The 22,667-nt window shown below is 45.7% G+C and overlaps 1 protein-coding gene across 14 annotated transcripts in view; it reads right to left on the bottom strand.

The window, feature by feature from the left end:
* The window catches only part of MAPKAP1 (MAPK associated protein 1), a 200,927-nt gene that overhangs the window by 58,908 nt on the left and 119,352 nt on the right, over positions 1-22,667 (bottom strand). Inside the window, exon 9 of one of the 14 annotated variants that reach the window (XM_036217751.1) lies at positions 9,867-10,319. The exons of 12 other annotated variants lie outside the window; for them this stretch is intronic. In XM_036217751.1, the coding sequence (XP_036073644.1) occupies positions 10,210-10,319 (110 nt within the window). In that variant the 3' untranslated portion in view covers positions 9,867-10,209. Of the gene's footprint in view, positions 1-9,866; positions 10,320-22,667 lie in introns of those variants that run through there. One more of the 14 variants, XM_016137377.2, reaches the window with a different exon arrangement.

Here is a 22,667-nt window from a genome sequence, read left to right as displayed (position 1 = left end):
TATTCCTACACGTGCCCAGTTTTGTTGGCAGCTGAAATTTTGAGTGATACCTGCTCTGGGGACTCCCTGCCCTTCCATAAAAGCTAAAGACCAGCAGCTTGAAAACCCAATTCTGAACTCAGCAAAGGACTGGTGGGTCTCGACTTTGGGGAAGGCAGGGGTGGCTAAACCACAGATGTGACTCGAGATCTAAACCCAAATGGAAAACTCTCTCTTACAAATACCAATTTCTCTCCTAATTCGTGTCAGAATCCTGGATGAGTTATCTCACACAGGTCTTCCCCTGAAAAAGCCAGATTGATAACTTCGGGCCATACTGTGTAGCAAGAGGCAGGGTACAGATGAGGAGCAACACGGCATGATGATGAAGGGCGTGGACTCGGCACCAGACCGCCTCGGTCCAGGCCCGGCTGCATGGCTTCGGGCCAGCTTACGTAACCTGCTTCTTTATTTACAAAATGGCGATAATGATAGCACCTACCTCATAGGCCTGAGAATTCAGAGCGTTAACAGCTGTAAAGCAGTTAGCAGAGTGTCTGGTACATTAATAGTATCATTTAAGTGTTAGCTTCCTCCTTCCTCACATTCCCATCAGCGGACTGCAACAATACTACGAGACCATAGCATACCATAACGTGGCCTTCTATGTGCCAGGTACTGTGCCAGGCATTTTATATAGATCGTCTCATTTACTCTGCCCCCCTAGGATGTACGGAGTATGAATTTCATTGTGCAGAGGAAGAAACTATGACTTACAGAGGCTAAATGACTTGCTCGATGTCCCACTGGGACTGGGAGTCACACTCAGAACTGCCGAGGCCTCCTCTCTCTGTATTATTCATAAACCACATGCCTCACCCGTAACTAGTCCTTAATCAATGTCTGTTGATGATAATCAGGATTATGACAACCCGGAGCTACTATCTATCAAGCTATAGTTTCCATCAAATGCTTGTTTAATTTTTAGACAGCTGACATGAGGGGAAAGAAAAAAAAAAAACATCAGCCAGAACCATTTAAAAAAGACAAGCTGCGAGGTCAGTTTCTATTAATATACTTCTGCCAAAGAAATGATTACAGAAAATCTAAAAGGCTCTTTCACACTGAACAGGACATAGTTCTCAAGGCAACATCTACCCTTTGGAAAGAGGTTTTAAAATGTCACAGCTGCGCATGGAGCCACCGCCCTCCGCCTTCCGCCTTGCAGCAGAGGGGGACACAAAAGGAAGGTTCTGGAAAGCTGTTGCTCCGTGGCAAAATCTGCTTGGGGGTTCCAATGATGCATTTCCTGCAGCAGTGCCATGCCACCGACAGGTCAAGGAACAAAATACTGCTCTGGGCACTCTGGCGGGGGAGGGGCGGGGTCCGAGTTGTGCACACCCAGGCAGGATTTTTATGGGATTTTTTGTAAACCCGAGGGGAACATTTCAGCACATACGGTTCCAAGAATATCTGTAGTTATCTGCTGGGTGGCGGACGCGCGCACACATACCGGCACACTGGCCCCTTCCTCTCTCCCGTTAATCCTTGACTGAACCGTAAAAGGTTTTAGGATGCAGTTCCTTAACAGCTGAGGCCCGCTGAGGCTCGACGCCCAATGGAGAGCCCAGGGCAGAAGCCGGAGGAGAGAGAAGCCATCCACCGCCTCGATCGTTCTGCATCTGATTTCTAAAGACTCATGGGAGAAACTCCTTCCGGACCTCAGACGCAGGAGAAGTGCACTTCCTCGGAGCCACCAGTGTTCGACGGTTTGTCACAAATCTTGTAACCAACTGTGCGCCTTTCTCCTTTGTCCACGGGGAAGATCGACACTAAATGTACGACTGACCACGACGGCTGGACACTCGTTTCTGTGTCACTTAATCCTCTGGATCTTTATTTTCTTTTTATCCTACTATAATAATGTCTGCATTCCGAATGTTTTTTGGGTTGAAGTGGGTGGGATACGAATGAATTATCCTATCGTTACTACTGCCGAGCATGAGAACAAACGTGAGGACCACCTGTCAGAGGAAAAATGGTAAAGTCTCTCTCACACACACACCTTCATGTCAGCTAGTTTCCATTCACCAGCTGAAAGAGCTGCTTTAATCTGCAAGAGCTTCCCGTAGCCAGAAAAGGATTACGTGTGAGCAAATAAGAGGGTTTTGAGCGGCAAATTTCCGGTGTCTGCGTCCTCTCGGGGAGCGATGCTGTCGGCTCTACATTCTGGGGAAGTCATCTAATCTGTGTATTTCCTCATCTTTAAAACGAAGGTTACAGAGCGTCCCGCAGAAGGCCGCTGTGAGGACTGCGCCGAGCCCTCGGCTCGGTGGGGGTTCGAGGGGAGGCTGAGGCTGGGGTGCTGGGCCCAGACTGCTGGACGAGGTTTGGGCTCTCTCTTACGCGCACGTGACGCTAGCAGAGCAGGGAGTGACACGATCGGCTTTGTATTCTGGTAGGATTCGTCTGGTGGCGCTGTTGACAGCGGGACGGAGGTGACCGGTGGCCGGGGCGCCATCCGGGGCACACCGTGCCGAGCCTTGCCTGCTCTGTGGCAGGGGCCGGCTGACTCCCCAGTTCCTCACTGAGCCACAGCCATCGCTGACATGCTGACGTCGTCCACGGCGGGGATCGGTCAACGTCAGCTATCCCGAAATGTCTGCCTTCAGTGTCAGGACTGTCGCTTATAACTCTTCCTCTAGAGGCGACTATAATCATTTTCTGCGTGATCTTAATATAAGCACTGAATGATCGTCAAGCGATCGCCACCACAGCTTATACCCCCTCTGAGGCTCAGATCGGACAATTTGGAATTTAAATAATAAAATAGGAACAAGCTGACGTGACAATAAGGTCACACTTTAGCCTCTTCTCTGAGCCAATACACAATTTGCTCTCAGTGAAACAGCGGAATATAATCGAATTAAATACAACGCCTATTACAAAAGAAGAAAGACCAAGGCTGTTCCAATAAACCAATTCTCCCGCCTAGTTACACGGCAAAACCTTCAGGAAAGGTTTTGAAAGCACGACCCATCAGTTCTAATTTTTAAAACTTATCCTTTCAGTCAAGACTAGAAAAAGACCCATTCCAACTTTTATCTTTACTACAAAGTGCTGTTATCTTGGCCTGATGTCAGGAGCTCTATCTCTCTTTCTGCTGACAAGCAGAGACGAGAAAGATAAGATTGGAAACGAATCTCACTTCTCTGAGTAAATAAATAATCAATACTCATCTAAATGTAAATGAGAAGGTAGCCCCTCTGATAACAGCGCCCTTATCAGGGAGCCAATTTTCTTCAGACATTTGGCCTCAACCAAATCACCATCATTCAGCCCCAGCCTAATGGCAAAAAATCGTAACTAAATTGAACCGATCACCAGAGATCAACCAAGTTCGGCCTTGGCCACTTCAGGTTCAAATGTTTGGGAATGCAATTTTGCCCCCATTAACTTTCAATAGCAATGAAGAACAGACTGGTCAAGGGGCCAGTATGTGCAATAAACAAACCCCAGAAAGGGGGCCGGTCGGAGGACGAGAAGGGGGTGGGTTTAAGTGTTTCGACGGGGAACCTGTAGCAAACCCCAAAACTGAAGGGAAGGCCAGCACGGTGGGGTGGAGAGAGAACAGTCTTTCGTCTTATTAAAGGCTTGGCTGGAACTGAGAAGACATTTAATTTGCCTGACAATGACGGTTTAAGTTTATTAAGACAAATGTAAATAAAGACAAAAGATCCTACGAAGCTACAGTAGCTAAAAATAACCTAAGGTTCAAATGATCAATTTCCTCCAACTAATTTGTACCAGGCTTACACCTGACCCAGCAGTGCTGGGCTGACCTGATTTTACTGAAATAAGACGCCGTCCACAAGACAAATCGCTTTCAAACCACTGCACTGGGGCTTCCATTTCTTTGCTGCAAGACTCAATTCACGGCTGATGAGAGTATTGGGGAAATTATGACTATTATTGATAGGACAGCAAAACCACTCTTACGCGGTAGTCCTCTAGTCGACAGAAAGCCTGCACTGGACCATTAATGAAGGTGTCAGCTAGAATCGGAAATTAAAGACAAAGGGTGGGAAAGACCTAATTTTTAGAGCACATTAAGGGCACCTCATGCAGAAGCGGCAGCCATTTATCCTCTTAAGAGTAACAAAGCCTGAAGAAGGACCCGGCGAGGAGCAGGCTGCTCTGCCTGCAGTCAGGGAAGGGACGGGCTTCCTCTTGGCTCGGCCTGGGACTGCTGGAGCACAGGCTCTCGACACTGTCGGCGCCTGGTCTGCAGCCGCCAAAGGAGGCCACGTCTGGTGAGATGAAACGACTCAGAGTTTTACCGTCTTTGCTCCCGATGAGTTTCTAATCCTAGAAGGTGGACGTGTGGTGGCTACAGTGTGGGTTCTGGGGTCAAAAAGAGCTGGATAAGAATCTTGGCTCTTTTACAAGCTGTGTGACACTGGGCAAAGTTATGTGATCTCCACCTTCATGGAGTCATCGCAAAGACGTGCGTGACACAATGCCTAGGATATAACAAACACGCGGCCTATGTCGGTCGTCATACTGCCGTGCAAACTTAGCAGAATCATCAAGTTGCCCCTTTTGAAACAGAAGGGACTTGCACTGAGGTCTCTCCCGGCCCTTAACAAAGTGCCTGACGTGCATTAGCCCTGTGAATCACAAAACTCTCTGAGGTGGAATTCCCATTTTGCAGGGGAGAAAGGAAACGCGGCGTGGTTTTAAGTCGCGTGCGAGCGTGAGGCCAGGACAAGGACCCAGGTGTGTGACGCCAGAGCCCATGCTCTTAACTGCACTGCTATGCTGGATCTCAAAGAACGTTCTATACTCTTCTTAATCTTTGGGTTGAAAAAAAAAAGAAACTGCAAGACTGAGGTGATGTATCAGTTCAGAAAGGATGCTAGGTGGGGACGGGGAGAGAAGAGGGTGGGGGTAGTTGGTCTTTGGAGGTCAAAATTGAGGGCCCCCAGCCCTAACAGCAGGTGCCTACCTGATGGGCACTTAATATGAACACCAGCTGCTTGCCCTGATTTTTTTTTTTTTTTCCGGAGGAAGAAGACTTTTTTCTAAGTTAAATGATTTACAGAGTTACTGCCTCCATCCACAGTTCTGAAAGTGTGATTTCTTTAGGGTTTAACTATACCCATTTCTAGTCCTGTTACAACTTTTTTATTGCGATAGAAAACATTTACTGGAAATATGTTACTGCTATTACCAGGTCATAAAATAAAAAGAAAAATAGTTTATGTATTGCCATCATTTCCAATCATCAATCAGAAAGTGCCAAGAGGAGGAAAGGAAAGGGCGTACGGCTGAGATTTCCTTCTTTGTGTAGGAGAAAATGCAGGAGCATCATAATTCTTTAGAACACATTTCTTCTTGAATACCCAGCCTCGCAGATGGGCTCCTGGGAGGAGAGGAAGGCACACCTCCCAGCACCTCCCCTCCTCCCTGCGGCCCGGCCTGCATCCCTGTCACGAGCAAGAACCCTTTCCTCCCAGCTTCCTCGGAGGCTCGCTTCTCTCTGCACCGAGCATGCCGGATTAGAAGCATTTCTATTTATCATTGTTTTGCCTCTACCCCCCTCCCATCGGGGCGCTCTTTGAAGACCAGGGTGGGGGTGGTGGGGAGGGGCTGGAGAGGCTTTTTAGAAATCCAACTGCATTCCCAGAGGTCCAGCAGAGCAAAAGGCTCTTTGTAGGTGCTCGATAATCATTGTTAAATAGAATGGCTTCAACAAGGTGGCATTTAAAATTGAACAACCTTGACCCAACAGAGGAATCTATCCTGAGAAACATAACTTCAAGTACACAATGATACCTGTTCAAAGATGTCCGAATAGCGAAACATCTGCGGCACTGCTTTAATATCAAAAATTGCACACAATCTAAATATTCTCCAGTAGGAAACTATTAGATCAATTATGGCATATATTGTACAGTGGGATGTTATGTAGCTGTTAAAACATTAAGCTAAGTTAGAAGGACACAGGAAGATTTCTATGATACGATATTAAATTAAAAAATAAATCGAACGTATGGCGTATGCTCCAGTTTAATAAAGTAAAACCCAGCTATGTGTGCATTTACACGTGTGAGTGCATATTTGTTGAATACACACACCAACACGATCTGAAAGGACATGAGCCAAACTGTTCTCGGTCACTCTGTTAACCAGAATTAACTCTGGGTGTGGGGGGGCGGGGCGTAGCAGCAAAGATGAAGGCTTTTGCTTTTTACTCTACAGACTTTCATCTTTTGGATTTTTGACAGTGGGCATATACTGGCATTACTTTTGTCATTAAAAATCCAATTTAAAAAAAATGAGGTTGAACAATTTTCGCGGTGATTCCGGCTAGATCAGATTAGGGCCTGCGGCCTCTGGGGCCTCTGCGCCCCGTCTCCGGCTCCTCACAGACGCCGTGGGCTCAGCAGCAGCTGAGGAGACACCTCGGCAGGGGCAGAGCCAGGACCTAAAATGGCACAGAGCCTGTTCGGGGGTTCTGTGGTCCAGTCAAGCCATGGGTTGCATCACAGAGACTTCCAGAGCTGCTCGGAGGAGCAAGGCGGCACAGGCGAAGAGGGCTATAGCGTCTGAGGCTGGCCGCTGGTGTCCAGAGCCAGCTCGCAGAGAGGCTGTGACCGCGGACTGAGGCTCAGAGTGGCCACCTGCTACTCTCCCACCCCCGTCTGGACGACTGTGCCCGTCCGGTCCTCCTCATGGATTCCAGATGGACCGTGGAACACACAGGGCGACCCCATACCGTCTCCCTATCTGGCCTGCTCGACCTCCCTCTACGGCAGCCCTGATGCCTCCACTCCGCGGTCGGTCAGGGGTCCACGCCTGCAGCTCCGTGTGGCAGCTGTGCGACCCTGGGCAAGTACCCTAACCTTTCTATGCCTCATTTTCCCATCTGGAAAAGCGGGATAATGACAGCACCTACCACTTAAGAGCTGTCCCAAGGATTCACTAAGTCCTATGCCTGGGCTGCTGCTTCTGCTTCCTAAGCAGCACTTTTTGTTGGGGGTGGGCGGGGTGGGGGAGTATGGGGGGCTGGGGAAGTTTGGGGGGTGGGGGAGGAGTGGTTTCCAGTTCTCCAGCAGAAGCTAGAACCTCTAGAGCTGGTCTCATTCCTTCCCCTTCCCATCTCCCACCTAGCGACACCGTAATCGAGAAACAGGCTCCAAACTACGCCACTTCGGTCCTCCTGCCTTTGCTCACGCTCGTCGGCCAGAATCGCCCAGCCCCGCCCGCACTCCTCCAGCGCTGTTCTTTCCTGAGAAATCAAAACTGCTTCGGACCCACTGCCTCCGGACTGCGCAACCCACACCACTGCCTCTCTCGCTTCTCCGCATCCCCGGGACGGTCACGACACGGAGTGTGCTCAGTGAGTACACTGTGGCTAAGCAGAAGCCCGGTCTGCTCGGCTGCCAGCCCGACCCCCTCTTCCTACAAAGCAGACCTGAAGCTCCACCACCATCTGATTCTAAATGGCCCCACTGTCTGGGGACTCCGAATACTGCCCCGGTTCTCGCCAGTGCGGATCAAGCTGAGATACTGCTGCTGTGGACGCTGCCTGGACGACCAACCCTGCCGGGGCCGGTCCCGCCTCCCGATGAGTTTGGTCCCCTCGCCCGGGCCTGCTTCCTCACGCGCCGCGACCTGGCCCGCCGCGCTTCCTCCCAGAGCTCTCTGAGCAACAATGCACAGTCCGAAATGCAACCTGCTCCACGCGAGAGCAAGAGGAGGTGAGGCATGGCCAAGCCCAAACTCCCAAGCGTGGGGAAGGCTGCAAGCCACCAGGCAGGAGCCGCCTCCATGCCGTCCGAGGCGGAGAGCGTGTTCAAAGGGACAGAGCCTTCTCCACCAGGAGGAATGCTCACAGTCCATATCCTGTCACTAACCCGCCATGAATGCACTTCCCTTTGAAAAAAGGAGGCCTGATATGACTTGTAAGAAAGAAATATTTTTTTTCCTCCCTCAAATCCAGATATCACTTGTTAGAAAGGATGGAAGCCTTTAACACTGTCCCTTAGCATCCAATTTTTCAATCCAATCTGTTTCTCTTGAGTCAGTGTGACATTACCAAATTTTACATACAGTTATCTGTTGCTCTGTAAAGAAATACAGATGGCTTTTGTGGAAATAAACAGTCATTTATTTTAAACAATTGTAAAATAGTTTATGGAAACCAGTGGGGTAATGCATTCAAATAAATGCCAAACTGGTTGACAGGGCGCCAGGGTGCTAAATCACACTGCTGAGGAATTCGGCTGTGGGGAACAGATAGTAAATCCGGAGTGACAGAATTTCCCGTGATGGCAAAGGTTTCTGACATCCAGTCCAGTGCTCAAAAACCACAGCAGTTCAAACCCATTTTCCTTAACACAGCCTTGACAGCCAGTGAAATTAGTGAATTTAGTCACAAGCACCTAAGGACAAAAACAAAAGAAACAAACACGAAGGAGACTTCATTTGTCTGCAGCCTTTTCTGAGTTACACAAAAGCGGTGACTCTCACCCGAGTCAATGCAGACGAAGCTCGGGGCCAAATGTTTTCAATCATCGGACTTTGTTATGATGCGGTGGAGTCTGAAGACTTATATTCAGAGCTGCTTATGCCTGAGACGGGCTTGGGTAAACCGCATCCTCTCTGAGCCTCAGTCTCCTCCTCCGCACGGCGAGGGGCATAGTTGCCGCGTACCCGACAGGCTGCTGAAGAGATTCAGTGAGGCGCCAGGAGTGAGTGTTCTGCACGGAGCAGGTGCCAGTGGCCCTGATGGAAGGGCGCCAGCCCTGGGCGAGACCGCAGGGCCTCGCGGGGGCTTCCATCAGCTCGCCAAGGACGCACTGCAGACAGTGAACAGCAGGAACGGAGAGGACTCCGCACACACCTTTGCTTTTAATTTTATGGGACGATCGACTATAAACTTTTTAACCTCTCCTTCTCAGATCAGCTTTCTTTCTTTGTAACTGGGTTCCCAACCATGACACTGGGTCTCCCGATGAATTAACCCAGTTGTTCGTCAAACATTAACGGAACCCACCACGTGCCACGCACTGTACAAGGCACTACAGATGCGAAGGTGATGAAGCCTGATTCTGGCCTCTACGGAGTCAGCGTAGTGAAAAAGGCAATCAGTTTGGAACACTTCTTACTCATCCTTCCCCCTTGCTGTGGACATTAAGTCCCGTGGACCTGGCGCACTCCCCAGGCCTCCCTTGCATCACTCGTCACCCGGCCCACAGTAAGGGTCTCCCCACCCCTCTCATGGCCTCCAGCCATCCAATCTTCACCTTGCTGCTGCTCTCTGGAGTCAAACTCTAGAAGTTATCATGTCCACGCTTAAAAATCCCTCCGCGACTTTTTCCCGGCGGCCAACTCCTTACTCTACTCTAGACTTTCTGTCCATCGCAATTTCTTGTCCATCTATGTCCTCGACGAGCCAGCCAAACTGGTCTCCTCACTGCTCAGTGGACATACTTTCCCGTTTCCTGCCTCCGCGTCATGCCTGCCCCTCCAGTCTGTCAAAACCACAGCCGTCCCCAAGTCTTATTTGGCCTCCGTCGACGCTGTTGTCTTCCTTTCCTTTACTGACGTCCATGACAGCTCAGTCTCTACCAGTTTCCCAGACTGGCTGCTTCCTTTCCCAGCCACCGCCATCTGGGCTGCTGCCTCAGTACCTTCCACTAGATGAGCAGGACCCTTTTATGGGGTTCGAATCCCAGCTACACAGAGCTTTAAGACCTTGGTTAATGATGTAAGTGCTCTAAGCATTGTTTTCTTATCTCCAAATTGAGGAGGAGGATGATTTTTAACTCAGGAGACTGTTTTATGGATTAAATGAGATAATAACACACGTAGAGCACTTAGTCTAGCACTTAATACTCAATAAATGGCAATTATTTATTGCTATACTGATACAATTTTGCGCATTTCACCACGTTGAACTCTGAGTCTCTCAGATGAGAAGCTAACTGACATCTCTTGTTTTATTTTAAGGCGACTATGGCTTCTAAGCCGAGATGTTAAAATACGCTTCTCTTTGTGCTCAACATACAAAACAAAAAAGGCAAAACGCGGCGGGCAGAGCGGCAGCGGAGCAGGTAGAGCGGTTGTGGCTGCCAGCCGTGTTCCTTTCCGGGAGTTTCCCTTCTCGTTAGATCTATTATCTGGGAGCTGGGCTGCCCTGCTGGCTTTCCATTTGCCTGGCTAATAACAGTAAATCCAGCAGCTTCCACCACAGCTCCTGTCTCCTTCAGCTGACTCTGAGGCCAATCGGCATTTCCTCTCTGCTGTCAGGTGTTCACTGGGAAGTCTTGCTGAAGAGAAAATTTATGACAAAAGTTTCTCCAGCTTTTAACCCTTCTGCACGTCCGTGCCCAGATGCGGAGCGCTCTAGAGGAATGCTCGGTCACTCCTGCAGGTGCGCACCTATGTTCTCCCTGGTGCTCCGCTGCTCTGACAAGGGGCCTCGGACCCCTGGAAAAGCTCGGATGAGCAGCTGGGCGGACAGATGCACACGTTCCGGGCCGCACCTGATGTGGGATAAATGTGCGCTGCGTTCCTTAGCAGCCAGCGTCTCTGTTCAACCATGACTCAAAGCAGTCATACTCATAAAAAACGAAGTGTTATATCACCAAATGGTAAGTATGGCTGGGTCTCATAACAGTGAAACTGAAGGGAGGGGCAGAACTAACATTTATTGAGTAATAAAATTAGAACGGCTATGCGCTTGGTGTCTGACGTAGATTTCTTCTTAATTCTTATAATGTTATGACGATAATGTTCTCCTTTATAGATGAGGAAAATGAAGTTCGAACAGGCTAAGAAACTTACCAGAGAGCTAGAAAGAGTAACCTGGACAAGAGTGGAACCAGGGAGATGTTTTCAGAACCCAGGTAATAAGGTCCAAAGTTAAGGCTACCAGCCAGCAGCCTGTGATCTAGTTGTGACCTCGTATCGGCATGACCTGAACAAGGCCACCAGTTGGTAGTGGTAGTGTGAGCTTTATGCCAACAGAGGAAGCGTGGTCCTCGGATCCACGACAGCCATCCCTGAGATAAATCCTCTAGGGATCGCAGAGGAGGAGAGAGCTCTGGTTCTGGCTTCCGAGAGACAATGAACGGGTGGTCCTCCACAATCCCTTCAGCTGGAAGAGCACAGTGGCCATCAGCAGAGGCTCGGGCTCACTGGCAAAGGCGGCAGTGGTCGGCGGCCTCCGCCGGGCCCTTACAGACCTTCTGTTCTTGAGAAGAAGGGTCTCGTCGTGGGGCTTTCATTTTAGGCAAGTTCAAATCTTTTGGGGCAGCTACATTCTAGCTCACTGGGCTTTTCTATGACCTCTTCTCTATCTCTCCACAGAAGTTAGACAATATAGTTAACCAGATCAGTAGATTTAGTAAGCTACTTTTTGTCCCAATTAAAAAAAGAATGTCAAAATGTACATGTGACAGCTGTTTGGGACTCTAACGTTGTGGAAAAGCAGCTGTGTTCATTTACATTTGAGGCATCAGTCATCCTTAGAATGGGATGGAGTACTTGGCGAAGAGCTTGTACTTTAACCTATGGAAAATACAGGTCACAGAGACGAAATGCTGGCAAAAGTCACCATGTAACAGTTATACTTGTATAACATTTTGGTCTTTAAAGGTTTGAAATGTTTATAATGAAAAGCAACTATTTAATAACAATGTTCTCATAGAAAACTGACCTCCAACACCATGAAATGGATTGTGGCTTTTAGGAGAAAGTCACAAGTTTCCAAAACGAGAAAGTCCATGTAAGGAAAAGAAAGAGAAGTATTTCTCAGCTCTAGGATTTGAAAGTAAGCTGTCTTTTTACAAATGTGAAAAACTATTTTTACTTTTATCAAAGTACATGTATATATAGTTTTACAAGTAAATAATAAATACGAATTCTATAATGAAAACCAGTGAATTCCCTGCCCATCTCTGAGTCCCTTCTCACTGGCCATTAGGTTAACCTTTTTGGTTAGTTCTTTTGGTACTGACTTCCATATTTTTATTAGCATTCCTAGTCAGCTGCTTTAAAAATTATTTAAATGTCACACTGTTATCTATTAACTCTCTCTAGGAAGATGAGGATTTACCACTCCTTCACTCCCTGCCTCCTCCCATCCCACGATGGGAAGTGAGTTTGCTTTCATTTTTTTTTTCTGTAATACAGTGTGCGCAGTAGCTTCCTCCCGCTGGGCACCTGTACTTGATCGTCGATGCTTAAAATGTCTGTTTTTGGTACACTCCTCTGGCTCCCCAAGAATTCATTAGAGATTCGTGTCATTAAGGGAATCTGGAAAGCAACTAATTTCAACTGATGTACATTGTGTTTCATTTTTAAGACATTTTCATTTTTACTTGATGATTTAATTCTGAGGAAGTCTGATCAACAGTAATCAAAGTACAGTGAATGGCTTCCTGACTAGTTTGGCTTTCACTGCTTCCACAGAATGTGTCAGCCACCAACTCTGGTCCAGCTACAGTGCTGGCAAACCAAAAAAAAAACGTTCTTCTCCAAACTCTTTCCCAAGGAAAAAGAGGGGTTCTCGTCCTTCTCCTTGGTAAGGTACTCATCATCATCTAGTGGGATCGACGTATTAGGAACTCACTGGGGCAGGCCATGGAGCCGCTGACAGGAGACTGAGCAGCTGAGGGACAGTGTTCTCCCCGGCAGCTTCCACGCCTCAGATACGGCCAGAACCTCTTCATTTCCACTATCGATCCACATGGAGCCACTCGCCGCTCATGAATTCACGCAGCCATTGCTATCCTCTGCTTCTCTGGGGGACACCGAGACTCTTCATGGAGGGATGTTCGGGGCTTAGCACTTCACCTCTGTCTGTAACTTTCATAATCATTCGCTTGAGAACCATGTTGCTGTTTAATTACATTCCCTCTTTCAAATGTTTTCTCAGAAGAAGCAATAGACTCCGTGAGCTACTCGATGGTTAATACTAAGGTATTTAAAAATCGCTTGTAAACATGCTTGTTACAGGCAATTGTAGTTGTCCGCCTTACCTCTCTAATCTCTGGCATAGTGGATTTGCTGATCTAAGCTGTATGATGAATGAGGCTTGCGTTCATTAACCCACACCTACATATACGTTTTCATGTTAGTCAAAAGTCATTAGAGTTGACTCTCTGGATCTCATTTTCTCCTTGTTCAAAGTAAAGGGCGCCTGCAGCAGATCCATACCCAAACGTAATCCAAAGGCTAGTTCTATCACAGGGTATAAGATTTCTACAGACTTAATTCATCGGAAAACAAAAGGTGCAGGCAAAGGTCAAGTCACATGGGTAGAAAAGGAAGTAAATCAGACCCTAAAAAGTCAGGTTTTACGGTGTGCTTGATGTGGCAGTGGCAATAGGGACAAAGGCAGCTGACATCCACTGAGCACTCACTAGGAATTGTTTTACGTGCATTCAGTGAAAATAACCACCCTACAAGGTAGGCATTATTACCCCAGTGACAGAAAAGATAACTCAGGGTAGAGGGGTTTGATGACGTGCCTAACTTCACAGCTGTGTGAAGGGTACAGCTGGGGTGGGCACCAGGGCTGGTTTGGTTCCAGAGCCCATGCCCTTGCCACTGAATCACGTGCCCTGTCTAACTGAAGCAGGTGCACCTGGTGTTTCTAGGGAGAAAAGCACCCGGCCTCCCCCGAGCTGCGGGGCCTATAACCGTAGCCGGTGGGGGACGTGCGGCGCGGTGGTTCGGGCGGCAAACTTCGGCATCATCCATCTAGGCTGGCGTCCCAGCTCCCTAACTCGCTAGCTATGTGACCTTGGGCAAGTCCTATATCCTCCTCCCTGACCTTTACTTTTCTTACCTTTAAAACAAAAATAACAATAATTTCAAATAGTTGTTTCAGGGATTAAATGACGTAATAAAAAATGTCGTTTGGCAGATTGCCTGGCAAATTTTGAATATTCGGTAAGTGGTAATAATCATTATTATATTCATAACCCTATGTGCTACTTAAAGCCACAGAAGAAACCACGACCTCGAAGATGTTAGTTAACATAAAAAGGAATGAAGGATAAAATATCCTACAAATAGAAATAAAGATTAGTGTTTTCTATGCCATCAGAACATATATTTCTAAGTCCAGAAATTTATACTAATACAAGTAGAATCGAAATTATATTTTTTAATTTTATGAGTTCCTTCCTATTTTATTATGAACATTTTTAAGTCACAGGAAAGTTGAAAGAACTGTACACTGAAAATCCATGTACACGCTACCTAGATCCTACAACTAACACCTTATTATATTTGCTTTATCACATTTCTATTCACCAGTCCATTTAAAAAAATGCATTTCTAAGTAAGGAGCAGACAACAGTATATTCACGCTAAATACTTCAGTGTGTATAACATTAAGTGGTGTTCGATACTTAAGATTCTTCTATTTTATAGTAAAATTTACATGCAGTGATATGTACACATCTTACAAGTACCACGTAATAGTTCTGACAAATGCATACACCTGCGTGACGCCAGCTCCTGTGAATACATAGACTGTTACCTTTACTCCAGAAAGTTCCTCCATCTGCAGTACATCTTACGTGGGGAAGCTGGGGTACAGGGAAAAGAACACTGGGCTCAAGAATCAAGAGGTCTAGGTTCAAATCTCACCTACATGACTCATTAGCCACACACACACACGTGCAGTCTCAGTTTCTCAACCGTAAAAAAGAGATAATGCCCGTCTCACACGTTCGCTGTGAAGGTTAAATACAAAAACACCTGGAGTACAGTAAGTACTCGGTAGCTGGAACCAAAGGGTACTTTCTCTCCTCCCCAGCTTGCCCCAATCTGAGGATGTTCCCTTCGAAAAGAAAATAAATGGTAAGGACAAAAGCAAAACTAAGACAAAAGCCCGGAGAACCCACGACCCCCACGCAGTTAAATGAGAGGCGAGGGGAACCGGCGCCTCTCTGCCTCGGCGGCCCTCTCCCGATTTATCCACTCTGGCTTCAGCTGATTAAACATCTGTCTCGATGGCCTCCTCGGCAAATCAGTCATCCCCACTTGGTGACACTGATGGTTGGTTGCAGCCCTTTCCCTACTCGCTACCATTCCCGGAAACTTCTAGGAGTTTACTCATCAGGCGCATGGCAAGGATGATGCAGGGTCCCCATTAACCCCCCACAGTTGCCCTTGGTGCCAGTGCTGTTCATAATGCTGCCAGATGTGTCTTTAGATGTGCCCCCCCTCCCCGCAAAAAAAAACAAACCTATTAAGAGACGACTTTTTGGTCTACATTTCTGATTTGCAGATTATGATGCACTTTCTAAGTGTACCAGACTAAAATAAACTACTTAACAGAAAATCTGTTTTTTAAACTAGTTCTGATGACGAAGTAAGCAGGTCACAACAGAAGGTCTCAAATGAGGTGAGCTGGAGTCTAGTGAATTACCAGCTGGCTCTCTCTGAACATGAACAAAGCTTTGCCGGTGAAGAAAGGGCCAGTGGGCAAACGAGTGAGATGGCCTGGCCTTTCTCTACATACTGAAGTGTGCGCGTGTGCATGTGATGTGTGTGCATGTGTGTGCACGCACATTCCTGCTTAAACAGAAAAATGGGGAGGGAAGTGGACAGAATTAGACTTCCTCTCAATTGCAGTTCACACTAAAACAACTGATTGACTTAAGAACTATCTTTTAGAAAGATAAATGCCTAATAAAAATACTTAACAGTGCTTAATTACACTAAGAACCCAGAAATGCAAATTAAAACTAGATACTAACTGCTAACCATCAGTATGACAAAAATTAAAGAATGATAATATCCAGAGTTAGTAAGGGGTTGGAGGAAAAGGTCCTCTCATATAATCTTTGAGTGTTGAAGAATGGATATAAACTGTTTGAAGAGCAATTTGTTTTTCTCAACATTTTAAATAAGCAACCCCCTAGACAAGCAATCCCATGTTTAGAACCCAGCAGAAATGTGCAATGAATATTCCTACAAGACTACTCACTGTATGTTTGTGCAAAACTGAAAATCTGGAAAAAAATCTAAATCTAAATGTCCCTCAATAGAAAGCCAAGTTAAATAAATTTAACTAGAAAGATAAAAATGCAGTGGTTACTCTAATATAGAATGCTTATGACATATTGACTAAAAAACTGCAAAATCATATATTTTCTATGGTATCATTTTAAGAAACCTTTACACAGATAAATTTTTCACAAGTTCATTTAACAAATGTTTATGGATGTTCTCCATTTGACAGGCAGTCTGCTAGATGCTAGGTACGTAGTGATTTTTAAAAACCAAAAAACAAAACTCAGGGTCCTGCCCCCACGAACCTTACAGCCTTTATGTGTATTTGCATAAAATTTTTTTTAAAAAAAGTATTTATACCAAAGATAGAGGAAACGTTCACTTTTTACTTCTCCCACCTCTACAATGTTTGATTTTCCCCCCAAATATTTAACTTAAAAAAAAAAGTCTTTACAAGCCCTTTACCTTCACATTGTTGTAATAGTAACATCAGAACTGGAGGCAGCTCCAAGCTGTTTTAATCCCCCCAAACTGTACATTCTCTTATGACAGAAATCAGAGCTTACAATGGTGTCTGTCCCTGTTTCCTGGACTGAGCACCCCCCACCTCTCCACACTTTAGTTCAGGGCTCGTCACATTTGGGCAAGGTCCTTAAGTGCCTCCTCACGGCCATCTCTGCCTCCCGTTTTATGTCCTCTAATCCATTTTTTAAAACACAGATGGTGTTTTCTATAAGAAATGATGACTGCGTTGTTCTCCTTTCAATGGCTCCCCTCTGCCATCAGGACGTAGTTCAAATTCAACAGTTTACAAATATGATCTGATCCCAAGGGACTTAAGGCTCATCATTCCCCACCCCCGACTCCCACGGTTTCCAGAAGACACAGCGCTTTCTCTTGGTTCTTTCATTCCTTTGTTCCCATCCCTCTTCAACTGGACAGTTTTTACCACTTCTCAGGTCCCGGCTGGATAATTTGCTCAAGACAATATCCTTCCTGACTCCCTAAGACTGGACTAGGGCTCCCCTCCCACAACATGCTCCCCTAGACTTATTGCTGCTCATCACATGTATGGTATGGTAACTGCCTATCTGTTTGTCTCCTCAACTAAACAGTAAGTGTCTTGAGGGTAAGGACAGCTTCCTGGCTTTACTGCCACATGGAGCTTCCTGCTTAATGCGCCCCCAGGAAATGGATGCACCTCTTCTGATTTTGAGCACACTACCAGGCCCGGGCCGATCAGATCTGGGCCCTAACTTATGCAGCTTATCCTCTGCCTTGTTCCTGCTCCAGTAATTTGAAATGTCTATGTTTTGTGACTACATCTCAACACGTCTCTGTCTGGAATGTTCTTCTCACCCATCTGGCAAAGTTCTAATTAATTTTCAAAAAGCTGTCAAAGAAATCACTTATTCCAGAGCATCTTTCCTCAGGTCCCTGTAGTTTTAAACACTCCCTGATCTGTGCTGCTTTAGCAGCTTATACATTTCTAGCTGTGAACGGACCATATTCCACTGCCCCTTCTTCTGAGTCTGTTTCTTCAATGGGTTGTCCGCCGGATTTCTGGTACAGTGGCTGCACTGGACGGTGACTGCTGAACTAAACAGGGTGTCTGAGAGCCATACAGAGCTTTAGGGCACAGGGGGCCCTTTCCTACAGTGCCCTGGATTAATCCTCCCTCAACCTCTCCCACGTTACAGCTGAGAAAAGCGAGGCTCACAGAGGTAAGCACGTGACTGCACTTTCAGTTCCCACAGTTTCTTATTCTACACATTTTTTCCCCCACTTTTTAATGTTTCTAAGATCAGGATACAGCTAACAATCAATACGTACATTTAATGCAGTATTTTTTTTCTTTCTGAAAAGCTCTTATTAGACGAGTGGTGCTCTGGAACTGTCCCCAGCAGACCCGGGGCAGGGCCTCTGACTCCGGTGTGTGTGTCCTGCACCACTGCACGGCCTCTCAGGAGTACACGTCCTTTCTCTTCCTTTCATTCTGCTTTTTCTTAATCTAATCCATCCTGGTGACTGCCCCAGATGGAGTGAATGAATAGACTTTGTGATGAAAAAGGAACTCCTGAAAGATTAGTGACTACCAGGAAGAGTAAATGCTGGTCAAACGTAGTTTTGGCGAATGATGTATTTCACGTTTTTCTGATACAGCGGTTGTGAGAGCTCATAACACCTTTCTAAAATAATTGGGTCTCTAAAGTGGTTCCAAAAGATTTTTGCTTGACATAAATTCTCTAAATTTCCAGGCTTTCTGGATAAAATAGTTGACTGCAATGCCATCTTTAACGTGCTCTGCTCTATACTCAAGAAGATCCATCAAGAGCCTCGGAGCACTCCGGATGGGGGAGGGGGACTCAGGTGCGATGAAGGGAGAGAGGAGGCAAGGAGGAGCATTTAACTGCGAGCTTCCTGACTGGGGCACCTGTGAGTTGTACGTTTAGACACCTTAGCAGCCCTAATGGACTCCGTCGGTTTCCCATGGGGCCACTGGATACTGAGTGTCAGGTCCTTCTTTCGTACCCAGCCCCTACACACAAGTGGCATGGGCACGGTTATTTATTCTTTTCATGAGGAGCAGTTTTCTGCGGGAATTACTGCTTTTTGGGCAAAGAACATTTAAACAGTCCTGTTTACCTTTTTTCCGTCTTCACCTTCTTGTTTTTTTTTTTTTTTTTTTTAAAGGATTACCGGCTTCAGCATAAGGAAACTACACGTCTGTGTCCCTGGCTCACAAAATACTTTCTTGGATGAAACGTTACTGAATTTTTTGTCTTTACAACTATACGTGAAGTAGGTTCTGTTCAACCTCATAGCCAGCAGATTCTTTACCTCATTTTATTTAGTCTTTGGAGAGCATCTCGGGCTAGAAGAGTGTTAAAAACCCTACTCCATCTAAAATACATGGGCTTCTCTTCTCCACAGGGCAACTCGGGACAGGTGTATGTTGCTTTAAGAAAGCCAGACGTAAAACATTAAAACTGACACCGATACAGACAAACTGTGCAATTACAAAAAGAATTCCTGGCTTTATATCCAGATTCACCACAGGGTTCTTTTAAATGCTGCACTTCCCTAGTGCATTTAGATCTTAGAATCAATGAACATTTCTGTTTACAGAATTTTAAATTTGTTCTCCCATTAGGGTTCTAATAAGCAACATGGTACAATAAAAACAGTACAAGCTCTGAGGTCAAAAAAAGCCCAGGCTCCAATTCAGAATCCGCCATTTACTCACTGTGGAAATGTGAGTAACTTTAACTTCTCTTAGAGCTGAGGAGAGAGAAGCTCACGGAGGTAAGTGTACGATTACACATATAGTTATCGTAGTTTCTTAATTCTAAGATGCACGTTTCCCTCTACTTTTTAACACTTCTAAAGTCTCACCTGCAGAAGGGGAATAATAATGTCTACTTTCTAGGGGTGTTTCGTAGATTAAATGCAGTAATATCTGTACTTACACAAAAGCACTGGATAAATCAGCTCTTACCCGATTGGAACTGAGCTTGCAAAGAGACTGACTCGTTCTTAGCCACACAAATCCCCTTTATAACACTCTGGATAAGTAATACAATTAATCTGCATAGGCCTTTCTCGGTCCACCTGGCATGAGGGTAAGGCCTCGTGCGGGAGGTGTCGCGGGGATGAATCAGGACAGCCCCTGCTGCTGCGGGTCTCTCCCAGCGGGTCCCTCCCAGCAGGTCCACACTGAGTCACGGGCGCCGAGTCCCCGGCCTGGTCTCCCAGGCTCTCTGCCTGGTCTGTGCTCCTCTGTCACACTGCAGCCGTCAGCTCTGTACTTCTTTCCGACTCTTGTTTTTCTTTATGTTTACAGTCTCTCTACACCCCACCCCTCTTTGGGACTCAGTGCATTTCACAGTGGTTAGAAGTTCGGATGTTATTCTGAATGCAACTAGAAGTCCCTGAAGTGTTTGGAGCAGATATGATCTGATTTATATTTAAAAAGATCTCTCTGGCTGCTATGTAGACAAGAGACTGGATGGGGCCGAGAGCAGATGCAGGAAATCCAGCTCCGTGCTAGTTTCAACAGTCCAGGTGAAGTCATTGTAATCGGGACTGAATGGATTGAGGGTATATATATTCGGGAGGTAAAATCGGTAGGACTTGCTAATGGATAAGACGCGGGGAGTTAGCACAGGGAAGAATTCAAGGGTCAGTTTCACTACAATATTTTTAGCAGGGGGAGGGGCAGGTAAGTCAATCGACTGCGAAGAAGTGTTCTTTTGACAGTAAAACACAGCCAGCTCTAACAGCCACTGCCCCTCCCCCAGTCTTCCTGCCTTACACGCAAAGGTCACAATTTAAATGTCAACTTCTCAGGGAGGAGTTCTCTGCCCATCTATACTATACCCTGAGCTCCCCTGCATCTCATTATTCTCTCTCTCAGCCCCTTTTAATTACTCTCCCTCTAAAATGTAAGGTCCTCCCCGCTCAGCAAAGGCCCCGGAGGTCTGTTTCACCACTGTCTCCCTGCGCCCAGCACAACTCTGGCACCTAGGAGCACATGATGAGTCAATGTTCAACACAACTACAAACATATTATGGATCAACATGCACGTTTTATACGCATTTTGAAGATAAACCTTGAGGATCCAATGACGTTATCATTAGCTGCCTCTCAGATCGGGACCCCACACACACCCCGTGGTAGGTATGTGTTCACAACTCCTCTCTGCTCCTAGTGGTCCTTTAGGGAATAATGTCTGAGAAGTCCTAGACTGGACATTCCAGGGGTCCTGTGAAAACAGTAAGTTAGCAAGTAGTAAGGTGGTCTGTGACTCTAAGCCGAGATATTAAGAGGGGGTCCACTCGACAAAGTTAACATTTATCTTTCAAATTCTAGGTGAAATTCTGTAAAGGAAAGGCAGGAGTGAATGTCACAAGTCTTATTAACAACACTGTACAGACTCTTCAAAAAGATCTGCAGATTAATAAAACTTTGCCTTTCACATCAACAGGCAAGAATTGACAGGGTTAAGAAAACATTCATATGCTTCTGGTTCGCTCTTTCAATAGATGACAAAGAAAAACATCTTTGTTTCATAATGACAACAAATACTGAAAGAGAGCCCTGTAGACAATTATTCTGCTCGGAAAATCCCACTTCAAAGCCTTCTCTCCTTCGCAGATCACGAGATACCTACACGGTATGTCTGCCTCAACGTTAGGACTGAAATCGGATCTGGTTCCATTTCTCAAGTGTCTCTGTCATACCCAACATCATGCTTCAGGAGGCTGGTAGGAAGCAGCAGTTTTAAACACCAACAAAATACTAAAGAGCTCAGATGGCCACTGATTATGTGGGTAAACGTGACCAAAGGAGAAGCTGAGGAACTAAGGCCTTTGCTCACAAAAAATAACAGTTTAGTATATTTTACCAGCTAAATCAAGGGGCCAGACAGGCTACTCTTCATTATGGCAAAAATACATCCGTCAACTGTTAAGCTTAGTAGAGGTTCCGGCTAATTCTTCTAAAACTGCATTCTCCATTTACATTTTTCTTAAACAGTGTGGACTTTTTGCACTGCAATGCAGGTAGATTTCAAATGTCAAGTAGGTCAGTAATAAAATGAAAAGCCAGAGAGAAACTTTTTAAAAAGAGACATTTAAAAATGGTCTTTAAAAAATGGCCTAGCAGAGAACTGACTGGAACACACTGTGAAAAGATTACTATAGTTCAGTACATGAATATTAATAGAAAAAACCCTGCAGTGTTCATAAAGAGTTATGACTTGATGAAATAATTACAAATAATGCAAGTCAAAATTTTAGATCGGTTACAAGTGTCTATAATGATATTCTATCCACAAAAAGCAAAAATATTTTTAAACCCTGTTTCCATCGACAAAGCTATTTACCTAAACAAAGAAGAATTCTTTTGTTCAAAAACCTATCACCTTCTGATTTTTTTACAAATGAAAACTGTGGAAAGAGTGCCACAGGGAAGGGCAACAGAGAATTTAAACGTTAGACAATCATTACATCCACATCTTGATTTAATAATGTAGCAGTTCTCAATTTATTATTATTATATCATTATTATTATATTATTATTATTAAATGGAGAGCTGTCAGAAGCTCACTGTCAGCCTATCAAAGACTTTATAAAACCCTGATCTAACAAAACTAACCTGTAAAGAACAAACAGTGTGAGAACTCTCAACTCCACACGGCACACATTCGATCTCAAGTGGCATGTCTCCCCTCTTGCTTACATTCAAAGAGTAGCAAAGGGACCAGTGTGGTTCGGCACTCAGACAGGTGAAATCTGTCTGCAGGCTGAGCACTCCGTTCTGTCCCAGACGTCGGGGTGGCGAGCATCTATCTGCTTGTAAAGACTTAGCAGGTCATTGCAGTAGAGGCTCAGGAAATACAGGACGAGGATCTCTAACTCAGCATCTCCTGCCACCAAGTTCGTGACTAAGTTCATGTCACAATAGATGAGCCAACTGCAAGCACCAAGACTTTTCTTTTCTTTTTTTTTTAAGTAAATGTACTTGTGTTTCTCTCTGTGACAAGAGGAGTTTCCTCTTTTCATTAATCGCCCTCCAAAACAGGTCCACTCCACAATACAAAGTTCAAAAATATAAACTATACCATACCTTTAGCAA

This window comes from Rousettus aegyptiacus, unplaced genomic scaffold (genome assembly GCF_014176215.1).
Source record: "Rousettus aegyptiacus isolate mRouAeg1 unplaced genomic scaffold, mRouAeg1.p scaffold_m13_p_3, whole genome shotgun sequence".
Classification (NCBI taxonomy): domain Eukaryota; kingdom Metazoa; phylum Chordata; class Mammalia; order Chiroptera; family Pteropodidae; genus Rousettus; species Rousettus aegyptiacus.
This window is presented reverse-complemented; position numbering and strand designations above follow the sequence as displayed.